Source organism: Nannospalax galili, unplaced genomic scaffold (assembly GCF_000622305.1).
Source record: "Nannospalax galili isolate Female #2095 unplaced genomic scaffold, S.galili_v1.0 scaffold83, whole genome shotgun sequence".
Taxonomy (NCBI): Eukaryota; Metazoa; Chordata; class Mammalia; order Rodentia; family Spalacidae; genus Nannospalax; species Nannospalax galili.
Window position 1 is genome coordinate 3,501,833 of NW_008352659.1, and position 17,683 is coordinate 3,519,515.

Sequence of the window (17,683 nt, forward strand, 5' to 3'; positions counted from 1 at the left end):
GGCGCTGCCCGGTGTGTGCTGCACAGATATGCTATTTCTCAGGCATGGGAAAAGGGGAGAGAGAGAGAGAGAGAGAGAGAGAGAGAGAGAGAGAGAGAAAGACAGAGAGATCCTGCCCAGAATAGATCCTGTTTTTTAAAAGTGAATTTTATTTATTATTTTATATGTATGAGTGTAATACCTGCATGTAGGTGGGTGCACCTGTGTTGCAGAGTCAGAAGGGGGCGTCAGAATCCCTGGAACAGGGGTGGGTTGCAGATGGTTTTTAGCTGCAGTGTGGTGCTGGGGATCGAATCTGGGTCCGCTGAAAGAGCAGTCAGTGCTTTTAACGGCTGAGCCATCCCTCCAGCCAGGATCCTGTGTTTTTTACTGCATACACTTTCTTTCTGTGGAGACTATGAAGCCCATTTTCTTACAGCCATCCCTGGCTGTGCTTTGCTAGGGAAACCAGTGCCCAGGGCTTACCCGTCTCCTCTGTTTCTTGGCTCTCTCTAGTCTCTCTATGTCTTACTCTTCTCACTTTTCACTTCTGTTCCTTCTCTTTTCTGTTCTCCCAAGTTGTCGTCGGCCCAACCTTGCATTCTCCCTTTTCCTCACCAACCTCCCCCGCCTGGAAAAGATTCTGGTTCACCCACCACCCCAGGACCCATCCACACAGGTTCTTCATGGTGCTGCATGACTGACCCAGTTCCAGGGAGAAGCCAGAAGCTGGGCTGCCAGCTGCAACCCCTGACTTTAAAACCCAGTGGAGGTTTTTCCTGGGGTTCCTTGGTCCCTGGTCTCAGCAGGTGTGCCGAGGCCCATATGTCCTGGGAAGGAGCTTCCTTCAGGCCTGCGTCCAGCCTGGGGACTTGTGAGGTTCCCTGTGCAGGCTCACAGCTGGGCTTAGCCACAGTGGGGCTCCATGAGAGCAAAAGGCCCCAGGAGCCATCAAGACCCAGATTAGCATTTTAAAGAAAGGTCAAGAAGGAAGGATCTCTGAGGCTGGCTGGGAGCAGAAAGGAGTGGAGGATTCACTGCCCAGGCCCCAGCAGGCCCATCTGCTGCCCAGGTGGCATTAGAGAGGGCAGAAAGGGCACAGGAGAGGATTCTAACTTTGGCTCAGGCATGGGAGCAAAGAGGCTTTACAGAGACTATGGAGCTCAAAAAGTACAAATCAGACAGAAATCTCTCTCCGGTGCCTTTCTCACTAGAACTGAGGTGGCCTGTGTGACCACTGAGGAGGCTGTACACTGACTTAGGGAAAACTTTTCTCTGAGCACCAGCTCTTTCTGTGAGTTGGGACCAGATGCTTGCTTAACCTGTTTGGGCTTTACTTTCCACGTTTGTGTAGTGGGGTGATACCCCATGGGATCCAGTAAGGATTTGACAGAGTAGAAAAACACAGTGTTTCCCAAAAGCCAATGCCTGAAGGACAAATATATCTCATACTCTCATCCTGAAATTCAATAAGAAAGCCACACCCCATTTATTCTCTCTGAACTCAATCTCCAGGAGTTGGTGTGACAGTGCTTGCCTTGAGCTGTTTATGACTGTCTGCTCCCGGCCTGAGCTCTGATCAAAGAGCTATTTTCATTCATTATGCTAATTTTTACCCTTGCCTTCCATTATTTATTTCTATTTTACTTTATATCCACTTACCTTCTGTGTATGGTTAGTGTTACAGAATTTCCTTTTTTTTTTTTTTTTTTTTTTTTTTTTTTTTTTTAAGGGTGTCCCTGTGGCCCAGCTGACCTGGAACGCTCTATGTAGACCAGGCTGGCCTCGAACTCACAGAGATCTGCCTGCCTCCCAAATGCTGGGATTAAAGGCATGTGCCACCACGCCCAGGAGAATTTCCTTTTTTAAGTGAATGAAAGAAGTTGACTGAAAACCAGTGTGAAGTGTCTCCAGAGGACAGCAGGGAGATCTGGCCAGCATGGCAATGGTGACCTCAGAGCTGAGAACTGTTTGCATCAAATACAGCGTCTGACATCTCCAGTGGACCGTCAGCCATGCCTGTGCTGCCCCAGAAAGGTAGGGCAGACTGTGTTCCCATGCCATTTCTCCATTGATGCCTCAGCTCTGGGAAGTGCTGATCACACCAGTCCTGGAGGACCCCCCCCCAGGAAAGAGAGGACTGAGCTCTCTGGGCAGTGCGACACAAATAAAGTCTGTAGTCTTTAGATTGGTTCTCAAATGGAGTGAAATAATGGTCCCGTGACTTTAATAGAAAGTCATTTCAGGGGGCCACTTGATGATGGGCCATTGAATGTAATGGAAAGTCATCTCAATGGGTTAGCTGATTAAGAAGCATTGAGTTTCTATCCAAATGACGGAGGGTCTGGAATTCCCATCTGAGCCATTGGAGTTTAGACAGAATATGTCTTCAAATAAAAAGCCACTTATGCATACCAGCCGATCTATCTGAGTACAGTGCCACCAAGACAGGTCTTGATAAAACAGCTGAGAGAAAGTCATATAAAAAGCTTTAAGCCCACGACTATGCATCAGTCAGGGAGCTCCCAGGGCTGCTAGAGCAGCGTGTGGTGTACTTTGCTCAACTTATAGCTTTCAATTTTGTGATAAGGAGAGAAGAAAATGAGATTTATAGATGATCAAAAAGAAGCTTTTGCACATCTTCCATTCAACATAGCACCTTACTGAAAACCCATGTTGCAAAGTGTCCTCTGTATCCATGAAGACCATTCTTAAAATGAGGGTTTACATCACGCTAGACAGCGTCTGTCTCTAAGTCCCTTCTGTTGTAGCTGCACAGTACTAAAGGAAAGTAGTCTTTCTGGAAGTATCTAATGTCTGTGTTCAAAGAAGAGCCTATCTGAAGTCCCCAGGGAGAAAAAGCTGGTGAAGCACTCTGTAGATGTCCCTAAATAATAGTGGCTTCAGCACTGGAAACAGCCGGAGTCCACACCTCTCTGTGTTTTACTTTTAAGAGTGGCCAGGCAGTTGGGCATCATGTCCTCCACCTTCAGCTGTCCTTTTGGATTCATAGGACAACCAATGCCACATGCCCTAGAAAATCCCCTTAGTGTTTGACCCAAACACTTGGGTCCTAGGTAAAGGTGAGGCTACCTCAGAGATTCTTGTGCATGCGCAGCAATCTTAGCCTCAAGCTTAATACGTTCTGGAATGTTCACCAGTGTTCATCTGTGGAAACATGGCCAGCCTCTTCCAAAAACACATTTAATGAACTTCCTTCTTGAACTCAAAGGCCAGTTTATTGGTGTGGATTCTTTTCATGGATGGTTCATTCTTCTACATCTCCTGGGACACTGCAAAATTGAGATTTTGTTTGTCTTTGCCAAAACATAGGCAAAGCAGTGTTTCTTGGTTCCACACAAATTTAGCACTCATAAAATGTCATGGCTTATAATCTATTTGAGCCATTAGATTTTTAACCCCTTTTGGGGAAACAGGAGGTTTGGCAAGTGAAGCCAAGGATGGGATGGACTTCCCAGGGAGGTAGCTGTCAGTCTTGTTTCAGATACGATTATTATTATTTGTGCGTATATGTGTGTGTGTGTGTGTGTGTGTGTGTGTGTGTTTGCAGGTACACATGCATGTGCATGTATACATGCATGTACTGCTCAGATGTTGACATCTAGTGTCTTCTCCAATTGCTCTCCACATTCATTCACTTTATTTATTTATTTATTTTATTATTCCAAAGAGGGGAAATTTAACACATTTTCCCAGAAATAACTTGGAGCAGGTTACATAAAAATAAGTATGAAGTTTAAGGAGGGAAAATAGTAAGAAATCAAAGACCAAAAGATTTGCCAACATGGGGTCAACTTTGGTGGGACAATATAATGAAGGTTTCCATTAGCTCTGTTCTTTTTTAGGGGCGGGGGATCCTAACGAGTTTATTGGGCTTGCTAACAGAGCATAGGATGGGAGTTTATTTACAGAAGAGTGCCCCCCTCCCCATTTACAGCTGCGCTGGAAAGTCCACACTCAAATATAGATCCTGTGATTCATGCATGGTTCATTCATATATAGAATATTCAATTTAGCCACACAAAATGGTGAGAGATCCACATTCATTTTTGAGACAGGGACTCTACTCTCACTGAACTTGGAGATCAAGAATTCCCCTAGACTGACTGACCAGAAAGCCTCAGGGATCCTCCTGTTTCTGTCTCTGATTGCAGGCAAATGCTGTGGTGTTTGGCTTTTTCTGTACGGAGATCCGTATTCAGGCATTCAGGTACTCATGCAGCATCTCCCCAGTACCTCAGACATCATTACTACAAAAGAAAATGCAAAATGCACATTCCCGAACTGGGATACCTGACTTCTTGACTTTTTATTGCCAAGACGGTTGACAAGCAGGAAAGACGGTCCCAGCATTGTTTCTTTCTGAAAATGTTTCAAAAGCTCCTTGGAAGGGCAGGAGTAAGTCCCCCGAGTAATCTTCATGGTCCCTTTTATCACAACGTTCTTAGTTACTCAAGAAAAGAAGTTGAGTGGTAGCAGCCCCCCACAAGATCTTGAGCAAGAGCTTCTGCAGAGATTGCATCAGAAACCCCAGAAGAAAAGGGTAGAAAATGTTTTGGTCTGGACGCCTGGAACATATGTGGAACCCTGTAGAGATGCTGTCTTTCTCTTGCTACCATGGCACACAGTGGACTCTCTAGGTCTGGAGCCTTCTAGAGGCAAGGCCAGCAGCACTGGTATTCTGGTTAAGTGACAGTGTTCACAGAGATGACAGGGAGGTAGAGATGTACAGAGCTGTTTGCTGCCAGTCCTGCAGGATGGAGGTAGAATAGAAATAGAAGGTGACCTTGTAGCCAGGGCATGGCTCCTGTTGGCTCTCCCACCCATGAGCCAGCCACAGTGCTCATCTTGGGCAGCCAAGAGTATATGCTTGTAAGCTTGTATTTTTTTTTTTTTTTAATCTTTTTGAAGCAGGGTCTCCCTGGAGCCCCAGCTGGCCTGGAACTCACTATGGAGACCAGGCTGGCCTTGAACTCACAGAGATCCGCCTGCCTCTGCCTCCCAAGTGCTGGGACTACAGGCATGCGCCACCACGCCTGGCGCTTGTATCTTTAAAAAAATATATTTTATTTATAATTATTTTATTTTATGTGTATGTGCTGAGCCATTTCTCCAGCCCCAGCTTGTATCTTTTAAAAAATATTTTTTTATTATTTTTATTTCATATGTATGCATGTATTGCCTGAATGTATGTTAGTGCACCCGTGTCATGTAGTGCTCTCAGAGATCAGAAGAGGGCTGCACATCCACTAGAACAGTTGTTAGCTGCCATGTGGGTACTGAGAACAGAACCCAGAACTGGCTGCAAGAGCAGCCAGTACTCTTAACCACTGAGCCATCTCTCCAGCTCACTTTTAATTTTTTTAAAGGACAAGGATTATATGACGAGTGCAGAGCATGGTATTTTGAAATATGTGTGTGTTGTGGGGTGTGCTAACACATGTATTCCCTCATACTCTTATATTTGTGGTGAGAACACTGAAAGTCTACTCAGGTATATCATATATTGTTAATTGTAGTAATTTAGTTTCCTTTGACCACGCCTCCAACTCCTGTGGCTACATTTTATTTTCCTCCGTGTAATTTTCACATCTCTAAAGCACTTTTGAATCAACCTGTTTTGGAAGTCATCACATAGTCATGTACCAGAAAATACCACCAGAGGGCACTATATCACTTAGAGAGGCCTCACCTGGCCTTCCAGCAGAATCATGATTTATGTCTGAGTACTGGGGATCTGGGTCCAGGCTGGAGAAAAAAATCCAGTACACAATAACTGTGATGCTCAGCCAACATCTAGATAAAGAACTTTTCATGCTCTTCTTGGCTTTATTCACTCTTTTTTAGTTTGTGTGTTTACCCACTTAGTTTTATTTGTTTCTTTTAAGCCCTTTGGGATTGTCCAGGAGAGAATACTTGAAACCCCTGGTTTGCTTTGAAAGTGACCTAGACAACATGTGCATTTGCTAAAGGGCCTGGGAAACTTCAATGTATTACAGACAAGTAAATGACCCCTATTGTTTTTAGAACCCAGTAAAGTTTCTACTTTTGTTTGGCTTTTAGTTCTTGCATAATGGTACTCAATTCCCAGCTGGTAGACTCACCCATAGTAGGTAAAGATGCTCTGGGGCTATTTGTATGTGCTTCTGTACCTTCCCTTTTCCCAGGCCATCCAGGGAGTGGCTAGACAATGGACGAATGTGGGTGATTGAAGTCAGGCAGGCTGGAGGGATTCTGCCTCTCTGGAGCATGTTCATAGCCTAGTTGTCAGTGAGGTCCTCTGTGGGACACAGTAAAGGCTAAACAGAGCCCAGGGGTCACCACATGATCCTACTGCTGTCCTCATCCTAAGTGGAGACGAGGTCCTAATCACACCTCTTCCTGCAGAGTATAGTGCATGAACACTATGGGGGGGGGGGTCAGAAGACCTGGTCTGAGTTTGTCCAATTTGGTGGTGTGTATGTATATGTGTGTACCTGGGTGTGCCAGTACGCTTGCCCCTGAAGGCATATATGGAGGCCAGAGGGTGATGTTGGATGATTTCCTCAGTCACTTCTCCACCTTATTTTTGAGACAGGGTCTCTTCAGTGAGTCTGAAGCTCATCTTTTTTTTTTTTTTTTTTTTTTTTTTTTTTTAAAAAAAAAAAAAAAAAAAAAAAAAAAAAGAGGACGATAAATCTTTCACTCTCTGGCATACCACCAGTTCTGGGATTACAGATGCATGCCACCATGCCTGGATTTTATGTGGGAGCTGGGGATCTGAATTTAGGTCCTCATGCTTGTGCAGCAAGCACTTTGCCCACTGAGCCATTTCCCTAACCTAGGATCTCTTTTGTTTTCCAGTTTTACAAATGAGGAACTCTGAGAATACTCGATACCTAAGGTTCTGGTCTAGTGTGAGGTTCGATCCAGTCTAGGAAGAGCCTTTTCCTAAATGGAGAAAGCCAGGTGGTATGCAGAACGCCAGTAGATGCAGAGAGCTGGGCAAAGGTGATGCGTGTTTCCGGTGCTCACTGGCACTCTCATTTTAGGCTTTCAGTCAGACCATTCAGGGAAGTCATGAGAGCAGGAATGAAAAGACATTGACTTTACTCTGATGGATCCTGAGTAAGCTCAGGTTTTGGATAACACTGGAGATGGTCAAAGTGCCACACTGGGGTCCACCAGAGAGCAGAAAGAGATGTTGGGTGTCTCATGGACCTTCTAGTTTCCACTGGAAGGATGCTGAGATGACGAGGAACACACCTGAAGACTTGGCACTGGAGAAGACAGAGGGCACAGTGACCAGCACCCTCTTGTAAATAACCCCAAGACTCATGTTTCAGGGGAATCAAGGCTGTAAGGGTTTTCTAGGAAGCCCCTAGAGGGGACTGTTAGTTGTAGAAGTTCGATTTTGCTGGTGTGGGACTCCATCCTGAAGGTTTCCTTACCCACAGGGGAGATAGGGTCCTATCTTTGCTGCGTTACACTTATGGGTGCTTTATTTTTAAGTGTCAAATCTTGGATTTGACTTAAGGAAAGTCATTAATTCTCTTGGCATATGCTAAAGCACAAAGGTAGAGAACTCAGCTATTTAGAAGGCTAATAAATAAAGGAACCCCAGTGTCACAGTCACCTTGCATCTCTTCCCAGCCCTTCTAAGCCAACAGCCCCAGTGGTTGGGAAAGACCCAGGACCTTTGCATGCACTGGAATAATGTGGCAGCGGCTGCTCAGTTCATAGGATGAGGCTAGAACTACCACTGGATGGCAAAGGGGAGACTGAAGCAGTCTCTCCTTTTTTGAGATAAAAATATTCTTGTTTGTGTGTGTATGAGCACATGTGTATGCCACAGCATGCACATGAAGTCAGAGGAAAACTTACAGGAGTCAGTTCTCTCCTTCAACCATGTGAGTTCCAGGGATTGAACTCAGGTGGTCAGGCTTGGAGGCATGTGTCTTTACCAGCTGAGTCACTTTGCCCCATTCAGCTGTCTTTTACTCTGGGTTTGAGTACCACATACTCAGGAACTTTTACCTCACTCCAATTTTTTCTCTTTGACTTTGGCCATAACTCTTTTACTAATGGATGTGTCTACCAGACCCAAGGAATATATTCTGAATCAACCAATGGTAGCTTCAAACATCTTCAGTGTCTGCCAGGCTTGGCTTCCTCACCCCAGTCCTCCTGTGCATCCTAAGGCCAGGACATGGCTGACTTCTAATTCAGGCAGAGACAGCCTATGTATGCAGTTAAGGATGCTCAACTTACCACAGGAAGAGCCTGAAAGGAACCTGAGAATTCCAATTAGGCTTAAACTAATGAGCTGGAAACTTAGGGGAAATCACTGTGGGCAATGAGGGGAGAGTGATCATCTTTGTTTTAATTAGCACTGGAAAAAGTTGTGGTCCAGCTGGTAGCTGGAGGAAGAAGTGTCCAGAGGGAGCAAGTTTCTGAGTGCATCCAAGAAGGGACGCCCGTGGTGGTGGGGCATAAGGACTGCTAAACAAACCTGGACTCTTTCCTCTTAAAGGGGAGAGGCAGGAAGACCCTAAACGTAAAAAGGCAAGCCCCAATGCAGAGAAGAGTGTACGTCGTCCAGTCGTCCTCCTCCTCACAGGATAGTCAGAGAGTAGAGAGAGTGACCCAACCAGCCAGGTCGCCATCATTTGTTGTTTAATTAGAGAGAGAGAGAGAGAGAGAGAGAGAGAGAGAGAGAGAGAGAGCCTGCTGCTGTCAAAGGCCATAGTCCACCAATAGCCTTCCAGATGGCCCTGTCCTTTAATCACGCGCGGGAAGGCACTCGGGCACCTAGGAAATCGAAAAGCGAACTAAGAGTCAGCATAGCAGGTGTACCTATCTTGGGCTAGGGTCTTTCTCATTCACCAAACTTGAGAGTCTTGGGGGCACTCCGCCCGTGGACTTGACAGCTGTCCACTCCTCCCTTCTCCATTGGTGGGCTCCTTGGGGAAAAACCGGTCTACCCTGGGCGTCCAGTGTTTTCCCCCTTGGGTCCCCTACTGTGCCTGGTACCGGGCGCAGCGCATTGGAGAAACGTGCCAGGTGTTGCACCTGGGCTGGGGGGGGGGCGCTATACCCTGCGACTTGGAGGGTGGGGGGCGCGTGCCCTGCCACCTCCAAGGGGCCTGCCACCCCTACTCGGCCCCAAGCCCCGGCGAGCCAACGCCGTGAGCCTCCTCCCCTCCCGCTTCGGGCAGCTTGAGCCCGCGCCCGCTCCAGTTGCTGCAGCTGCTACTGCTGGCGGCTGCGGGGAGCGCGGGGCGCGCGCCGGAGAGGCTCGGGAGGCGAGGACGGGGACGAGGAGGAGCAGGAGGAGGCGAGGAGGGAGAAGCGAGCGGAGGCGGAGGAGGCTGGGGGTCGCGGAGACGCGACCCGAGGGTGTCCCGCCGAGCATGGGCTAGCGGGCGGCGGGGGCTGGGCAGCCCGCCACAGCGAACCTGCCGCGGCCCCGCGAGCACAGGAGGCGGCGATCCCTGAGCCGACCGCAACCCCGGGAGGAGGAGGAGAAGGAGGAGGAGGGCCGATGCGGGCACGCCCGGGCGGGAGGGCGCGGATTGTGCGATCCTAACGCGCTGTCGCCTCATCAGCTGAGAGCGTGGACGGGCGGGGGACCCCTGGCCGGGGTTGCAGCTCACACGCGTGGCGCACGCCGGGTGGCGCGGCGCCGAGGGCACCCGGGATCGCGCGTGCGGAGCCCGGGGCGGCGCAGACCCCGGGCGCGGGCCCGGGCCGGGGAGGGGGAGCCGCCGGTGCGTGCCATCCCCTCCCCCACCCCCGGGTGGCCCGCCGGCCCGGGGGAGGGCGGGCGGCGGCGCTTGGCTGTATATATCTCGGCGCACCCCGCCAGGTCGCGCACAGCGCCCCGAGCCCAGGCGCCTCCCCGCCCCCCTCCCCGCTCCGCGGCGGCAGTAGCAGCAACATGGCTGTTGATGGGTGTTCCGGGTGGCGCTGGCGGCGGGAGGAGCTCCCCCGAGCCCCTGCGCCGGCCGCCCGTTGCTAGCTATGGCAAACGGTGGCGGCGGCGGCGGCGGCAGCAGCGGCGGCGGCGGCGGCGGCGGCGGCGGAGGCAGCGGTCTTAGAATGAGTAGCAATATCCACGCGAACCATCTCAGCCTAGACGCGTCCTCCTCCTCCTCTTCCTCCTCCTCTTCTTCTTCTTCCTCCTCCTCCTCTTCCTCCTCGTCCTCGGTCCACGAGCCCAAGATGGATGCGCTCATCATCCCGGTGACCATGGAGGTGCCGTGCGACAGCCGGGGCCAACGCATGTGGTGGGCTTTCCTGGCCTCCTCTATGGTGACTTTCTTCGGGGGCCTCTTTATCATCTTGCTGTGGCGGACGCTCAAGTACCTGTGGACCGTTTGCTGCCACTGCGGGGGCAAGACCAAGGTAACACGCGCCCCGGGCGTCCACCCCCTGCGCCAGCCCGGCTGCTTCTCGGCGTCCCCTGCAGCCCACCTCTGCGCTCCTCTCCGCGTCGTGTCCCCCTCGGTCATCCCTGCCTGCCTTGTCCCCCCTCCGCCTGCCCTTCGCTCCGCTCTCCCTGCACCCTTGGATTGGGGCAGCGCGCCTGGGGTTGAGTTGCCCGCAACCGGTGCGCTCTGGGACGCTGGATCTTGTCTCCCTGTTTATTGTAGGGTTGTTGGTGGCCACGGCCGGCCCGGGTAGGGGGGACACGCACCTCTCGTGTGCCGTGGTGCGGAGTGAGGAGAACCAACCTCGCGGGGACAGAGGTAGCTGGCAGACCCTGGGTGCGTGCCCCGCCACTGCTCACCTGCTGGGTTTGGGCTCCTGGCGGTGGGCTAGCGGAGGCATAACGTGTTCATACTTCATGAACACGTTAAGAGATGAGTTCGTGGGGTTCCAAAGAAGGGACGGTCCTTTGGGCACGGGAGAAAAATCTTTTGCATTTGAGAATCTCGGGTAGAAACGTGGCCCGAGAAAGTGGGGGACATGGGGAGCAAGAGAAAGTTGGAGAGACCCATCCCAGAATTGGGGGCAACCCACGATTTGCCACTTTCTGAATGTTGTAAGGTTGCAAGTCTGATGTCACCTCCCACTCCATCCTTTGCATTTTCTTTGGAGAACATTCCTCTACCCCAAGTTCTTTTGCCGCCTCTGCACTCCCCTCTTAGGCCACCCACTTTGGGTCCCCAGAAATGCTGCAGGCGGTGCCAAGCTGTAGCTGGAGGGCCGCCTGCCTGAGTCCGCCTAGGCCCCTTCCTGGCGCTTGAGGTAGCTGGAAGTCGCCTTAAGCTGTCTATTCCTAGCGCAGACGCCCACCAGTACCAGGATCCACATCTTAGAAGTATGGTTGCTAGGCTGATTCTTGGGCTGTGGTCATATCCCTCAGAAGTGTCCCTGCCCACCACCGAGCACTGGCTGGAGGTGGGGGACCAGGGGTGGGCAGTGTTCGAGACAGAACTGCAGAATTGAAAAAGAAAGAACTAGGGGAAAAGAGGGAGCTAGGTGCCTACTTTTTGAGTACTTCTCGTGCAAGGGACTTCACGGCACCCACATTTTTAGGGGGAGGAGTTACCTAGAGGAATTTTGGAAGGTAGACACTATCTTGATCCTTAAATGTTTACACCTTTCCTAGTAAAGTTTATTATGAGACCCCCTCAAACTTCACAGGGCAACAGCAACTTGTAGCAGTTAAGCAGTGTTTAAAGGAAAGAATTAGGCATGAGTTGGGGAAGAGGATGACTGTAGAACCCAAGGGCATCAGCAGCACTCTGTGTCAGTAATTATGCATCACCATAGGTGCGGGAGCTCAGCTGTGTTTTGTGGCAGCACATTCGTGTTTTGGAAAATATTGGTGTGTTGGAATAAGGGAGAAAAAGAGAAACCATCCTTCTTTTCCCTCTTTGCTCTGGAAGCTTCAGTTGGTGGGTGGCTGGCTTTGTTTGGAGTTACCTTCTTGATGGGGGAGGTTCCTCTTTCCTTGTCAAGGAGGAGAAGTCTCTCTCACCTTCCAGAAACGCCTTCAGATTAAGTCAAGTTCTTACATTCCTGGAGATGCCCTCTGCCTCCTCAGCCTCTTAACTTGCTCATGGAATATGATTCACCCACTCTCCTCAGCCTCAGGCTCCAGTCCTGGGACCCCCCCCCCCTTACTGAGATTCTTCAACTGTCCTTAGGAGAAAGAGAGCTTTCTAAATGGAAATGGTTTGGGTTGGCTTTTTAACTACCTCCTGTTTTTCAGGAAGTGGGCAATTTTGATTATAATGAAAACTTTTTTTTTTTTTTCAATGAGTCAAAATAAGATGTGGTGGTTTTGTGATTCTGAGGTTTTAAACACAGTTGTAGAATCTTTTTATTCTAGGTGGTACACAGCCCTAAGACAGTACCCATCTGTCCTCAGACAGTTTGTGCATGGAGTCTCTTTCCTAAATAATGACCAGCATAATTTTAGCCAGTTTTCTCGAGAAAATGGGTTTTTGGCAATGATAATTTGAAAAAACAATCCATACACAGTTGGCTATTTTTTTTTTAAGCTCCAAGACCAGCTAAGTGGACATAGTTGAAAGTTTCTATTAAAGAATCAGCCTTAAAATGAGAGGTAATTGTGGTTGATTGGAAAGATGGAAGGCCACTATAAATTGACATCAAGCTATTTTTGATATCATGAGTTCTTTTTAAATCATACCCAGAATCTCATACCTGCCTCTTGATTTGTTCAGTTAAACTGTGTGTAGCCAACTCACTGTATTCAATAATGGTAAGTTAGGCCTTTCATAAGCTTTTCTTCCTCCCCTTTGAGCTCTGCATTCTTTCTGTAATCATGTTACTTGTTCCTTTTCTTTTTGCTTTCCAAGTATTTGGTAGTTGTGTCAAGACTTGGTTCAGACGAAAGAATTTGACTCAAGTTGAGGGTAATGATTGTAGCACTAATCTTCCCAAGCAAACCTCAGCTGCCTTTGTACAGAGATCTATTCACCTTCAGGCGGATTTGCCCACCCTCTGGACAAAGTGTGGTTTATTTAGAGAGTAGCCGGAATCCCGGGGAAGATGCTGTTTCAGCATCAGCCAGAGGTAGGAATCCTATGCATTTGGGTCTTTGGGGCTGTATCATCACTTTTGATCAAAACAACCCAAGGCTGAGATATGCATTGTGGGGCCTTGCTCATTTGTACCTTTGGCCTCCAAAATAGCATATAGCCAATGATCATTTTAGAAAGTGGAGTGTTGACTTCTAGAGGAAATAAAAGAAAACTTACCCTGGGTGTGGTAGCACATCCTTATAAGCTCAGTGTTTGGGGGATAGAGGCAGGAAGATCAGGAGTTTGAGGCCAGCCTGTGCTACATAGTGAATTCAAGGCCAGTTTAGCCAACATAGCAATACCCAAAAGTAAACCAAACCAATCCAAACCAAAGAAACTCACCACCTCCCACCCTGGTTTGGAACTTGGGCATAAGTCTTTCCAGTACTGTGTTCTGCTCTAGACTTCTTTACAGAATTGCTCTGCCCCACTAGATTTCATCAGTATGTGCTGGTCACTTGGCTGTGACATTTTGAGGTCCAATCCAGACCTGGAGTGCAGTGAACAGGGGAGCTACCTGGCAACCTGAATAAGGCCTTTCACGTCTCTGCTTTCCTTGTTTTGCATTGGCTGTGAATATGAGGGTTGGAACCTGTGAGTTCTGATTCCCTCCCTGGTCTGGGATCCCACAAGATGGAAGGAAGCAGGGCACTGTGGGAAGGCTTTGGGCTCAGTGTGTTTTATAGTTCTCCCGATTCTTTTTGGAATTCAGCCTCTGAGCACTTATATGTCTTTGTTTCCTCTCCTGTTCCTCTTCTAGCATACAGTCCACTTCTCTTTAAATGTCTAGGGAAACTGAGACCACTTGTCAATGGGTCTGTGTGTGGCCAGGCGCAGACTCACCGCTGTTCTCATTCTCACGTAGAAGCTTGAGCTTGATCAAGCATGGTCTGCATGTCATGAATTATTGAGGTGTTGTCTCCATGGCTGTGTCTGAGAAAACAACACATTTTCTCTGTCAGGCTTGTGACTAATATAAATATCAGATCCCATTACGGCCTGGTAATTACCCAGGGTCTGGCCTGGTGCATTCAGTCAGGACTGCGGCTTCAGCACCCTGGAACTTTAGATTCTAGATTGGCCCAAGCGCCTAGTCTCCTCTCGACTCCGAGCTCAGCAGCAGCAATGACCTTCACAGACTCCTTTGTGAACAGATCATTTGGGGTGGCTTGGGTAGAGTCCTCAGCTCTCAGTCATGGGGGAGCTGAGCCGTCCTTGTGCAGACACCTCAGTGTCATTGCTGGCATTTTGTATGTTTTTTTTTTTTTTTTTTTTTTTAATGGAACTGGACCTTTTAGTATATTCCAGATTCTGTAGCCCACAGACCCAAGATAAATGGTGGATCTCATATTCAGGAGGATATCTTTTTCTGGCAGTTAGATCAAGCTTTGATTTCCTTATCTGCCGGAGGTACCTAATGACACGTTGTAGGATTCTTATAAGGAATGGGGATACCGGGTATGTAGCACCCAACAAATATCCAGTACTTAGCAACCTCTTAGAAGTGGGAGCTACCACAGCTTTGCCGAGTGTGGAACTGTTTTCTCTGATTCATTGAACAGTGGCTGCAAAGGGCATAGACTAGAAGAGATAGAATTTTGGAGCCAAAAAGAGCCTCTAGACCCTGACAACATGACTCAAATAATCTGTCCAAAGTCACACTGAGATTGGGGCTTCTGGCTTTTGGTTGCTGCAAAGTAGGATGGTTGGGACAGGGTAGCCAAGGAAGACTCTACAGAATATGCCCTGGGAGTGTGATTGACGTGTTGATGATGGGGGTGTTGTGGGTGGGTAGGCACTGATGATCTAGGTGTCCCAGAGCTTTAGGGCTGTCAGAAGGGAAACACTGAGACATTCAGCTGGTGGATGTAGCTGTCCAGCAACATGCCCTTGAAGAGGGACAAATTCCATCTTTGTTATCCCTTATTCCAAGTCCAGAGCTCTCCGACCTATACCCCCAGTGATGTAGCAGTGTCCCGGGCCAGGGTGCTGTGTACACAGATGGGCTTTTCCTTGGCAGCCTCTAGATCAGGGTTTCTCAAAGCATGTCTTTGGCCTTGCCCTTGAAGTTACCTTGGGAGAAATTGGTAGCGAGAGCATGGCTGAATTGCCCCTCAGAGCATCTCCCAGGCTTGGAGAAGTCTTACTGGTGGGGAGCTTGCCCTTGCTCTGAGCAGTCTTCCCTGGGTGTCTGTTCTTCTATGCAGTGACCAAATGCCTGTGACCTTGGCAGGCACCTTGGTGCCATGTACCTCAGTTTCCTCGTCTTCAGATTGAAAGTACTAATCAAGCACAGTCTATGGGGTAGGTACTTTGACTAACCCTTTTATATAGTGTCCCAGGAAGACACTGAGACCCATAAACTTTAAATTATTATTATCTAAAAAATATTTTATTTATTTTTATTTTATGTGTATGAGTATATTACCTGCATGTATGTGAGTGCACCAGTGTTGTGCAGTGCTGCGGAGGTCAGAAGAGGGCCTTGGATTCCCCTGGAACTGGAGTTAAGGACGGTTCGTAGCCACCATGTGAGTGCTGGGAATTGAACCCAGGTCCTCTGCAAGAGCAGTCAGTGCTCTTAACCGCTGAGCCATCTCTCCAGCCCCACTTTTTATTATTTTTTTAAAAAAAATTTTCATGTGTATGATGCATTGGCTGCATACGTGTAAGTGCACATGAAGATCAGAAGAGGGTATCGGATCCTCTGGTGCTGGCGTTACAGACGGTTGTTAGCTATTATGTGGGTGCTGGGAGTCGAACCCGGGTCCTCTGCATGAGCAGGCAGTGCTCTAACCCCTGGGCCACCTCTCCAGCCTGAGACCCACAAATTTTTACAAGCACAGGATTGGTCCTGCTTCGGGACAAAAAGAAGGGCTACCATGCTATTTGGCCTGGCAAGAAGGGAGTCCAAGGCAAGCGGCCCCTCTCTTTGCTTTGCTGCTGTCTTTTGACTAGGATATTCACTGGGTGCCTTGCAGCAGGGAATAAGAGCTGGTGTTGACTCCCTCCCTTCCCCTCTGCTGGTGCTGAAGCAGTCAGTTTGGCATTGCATTACAATGCCAGGGCCTCTTTCCCAAAGTGGGTAACATAGGTGCCCTGGCTCTCAGTGGCGGTGGCCGTGCTGATCTGTGAATCACACAGACAACACCACCTTCTCAGGACATCAGAGTTATAGAGATCCTGGGGGACTCCTTTTTAGTACCTGGGAAAGGGTTATGTTTATGTAATGACCCCACAGCTCTGGGGCCCTGTGGAGAACTCTGAGATGTGTGGAGACATCTCTGAGGATCAGGCAAAGTCAAATCTCTCACAAAACCTCCGAAATTCCATTTCTGTGCATGACAGGAGAGATTACAGTATCTCCCTCTTCAAATGCCCCTTCAGTGGATGTTCTACTGGCCTTGGGCACAGTGAAAAGGAGACTCAGAGTTCTACCCTTATAGGCAGGTGGCCTAGCTTTGTGGATAGAAGGTCCAAGCAATGTCCAGTTGGGCTCAGATCTCTGTCTGCAAAGGCACATGAATCACCTGGAGGGCTGTTGGAATGTAGTCAGATTGAGAAGGCCTCGGGTGCAGTAGGCAGGCACTGCTGTTGCTATACTGAGCCCTTTGTGAGTGAGTAGCAAGGGTCTGGCCCAGTCCTCAGTCTCTAGGCAACACATCCCTGAAGATGGGCCTATCAAGGAATAAGGAAATTCCCAGTTCTCTTAGGGGCCAGAATGGACAGCAAGAAGAAGGTTTGCTGGTGCTGGGCAGCCAGGGGGAGAGAACAGCTTGGATGTTTTGGGGGAATCTGCTGCTAGGCTGGATGCTGACTGTTGGGATACCCTCTCCTAAAGAACTCATAGGCACTGTGCTTTGGGGTTGGCTGGTGGTAGTCAGAGTGGTGTTCTACAGTTTACAGGGTGTGTGGACTGCCAGTTGCTAGTCAGTGTGTGGGCTCTCCCCCTTGCCAGTTGGTCACCCCACCAGGGGTGCGGCTTTCCAAAGCCCAGGGTGGCAACTTGGCCAAACTACCGGCTTGCAAAATTAAGGCTTCAGCCAGGGCTTCATGGTGTGGGAATGGTCTAGGAAGCCAACTGTGACCACTTCCTCTGGAATGGTTGAAGTCAACAGAACCACCAGGCTGGTTTTCCACAGGGATCTGGGTGGGCCTTACCAAATGGAGGGAGGGTATCTGACAGGGGAGTGATGGGGGCTGTGACATGTAGCCTTAGGCTGGGCCATCTGTCCTTGTACCTTTCAAGAATCCCAGCAGATTGGACTCCCTTTTCTCAGCAGCAAAAGGTTTTTTTTCCTCAGCTCCTGTCAGGGACTTTTTCCTTGAGATACGACTTTTCTGTTGTTCTGTTGTCAGAGAGCCAGTAGGAAGCTTTATTTATGAGCGCCTTCACCAGCCACAGTGAAGAAGGGCTTAGCATAAGGGCCTGCACCTGGGGGTCCTCAGATAGCCTGAAGATTATTAGGGCTATTGGTTTTGCCTTTTTTTTTTTTTTTAAATAGCCCATTCAATGCATACTGTGTACCAGAAACTGAGCTGGGCACCAGGGGAAAAAAATAATGAAGATTGGTTCCGTCCTCCTGCCCAGTTGGCCTCAGACCTGATATGGGTGAGCTGAGATAAAATCAGGCCCCTTCGCC

The 17,683-nt window shown here is 49.1% G+C and overlaps 1 protein-coding gene across 23 annotated transcripts in view; it reads left to right on the forward strand.

The window, feature by feature from the left end:
* The first annotated feature begins 9,847 nt into the window (after positions 1-9,847).
* The window catches only part of Kcnma1 (potassium calcium-activated channel subfamily M alpha 1), a 788,086-nt gene continuing 780,250 nt past the window's right edge, over positions 9,848-17,683 (forward strand). For all 23 annotated transcript variants that reach the window (XM_008849872.2, XM_008849855.2, XM_029554470.1 and 20 more), the window contains exon 1: positions 9,848-10,386. In XM_008849872.2, the coding sequence (XP_008848094.1) occupies positions 10,003-10,386 (384 nt within the window). In that variant the 5' untranslated portion in view covers positions 9,848-10,002. The remainder of the gene's footprint in view (positions 10,387-17,683) is intronic.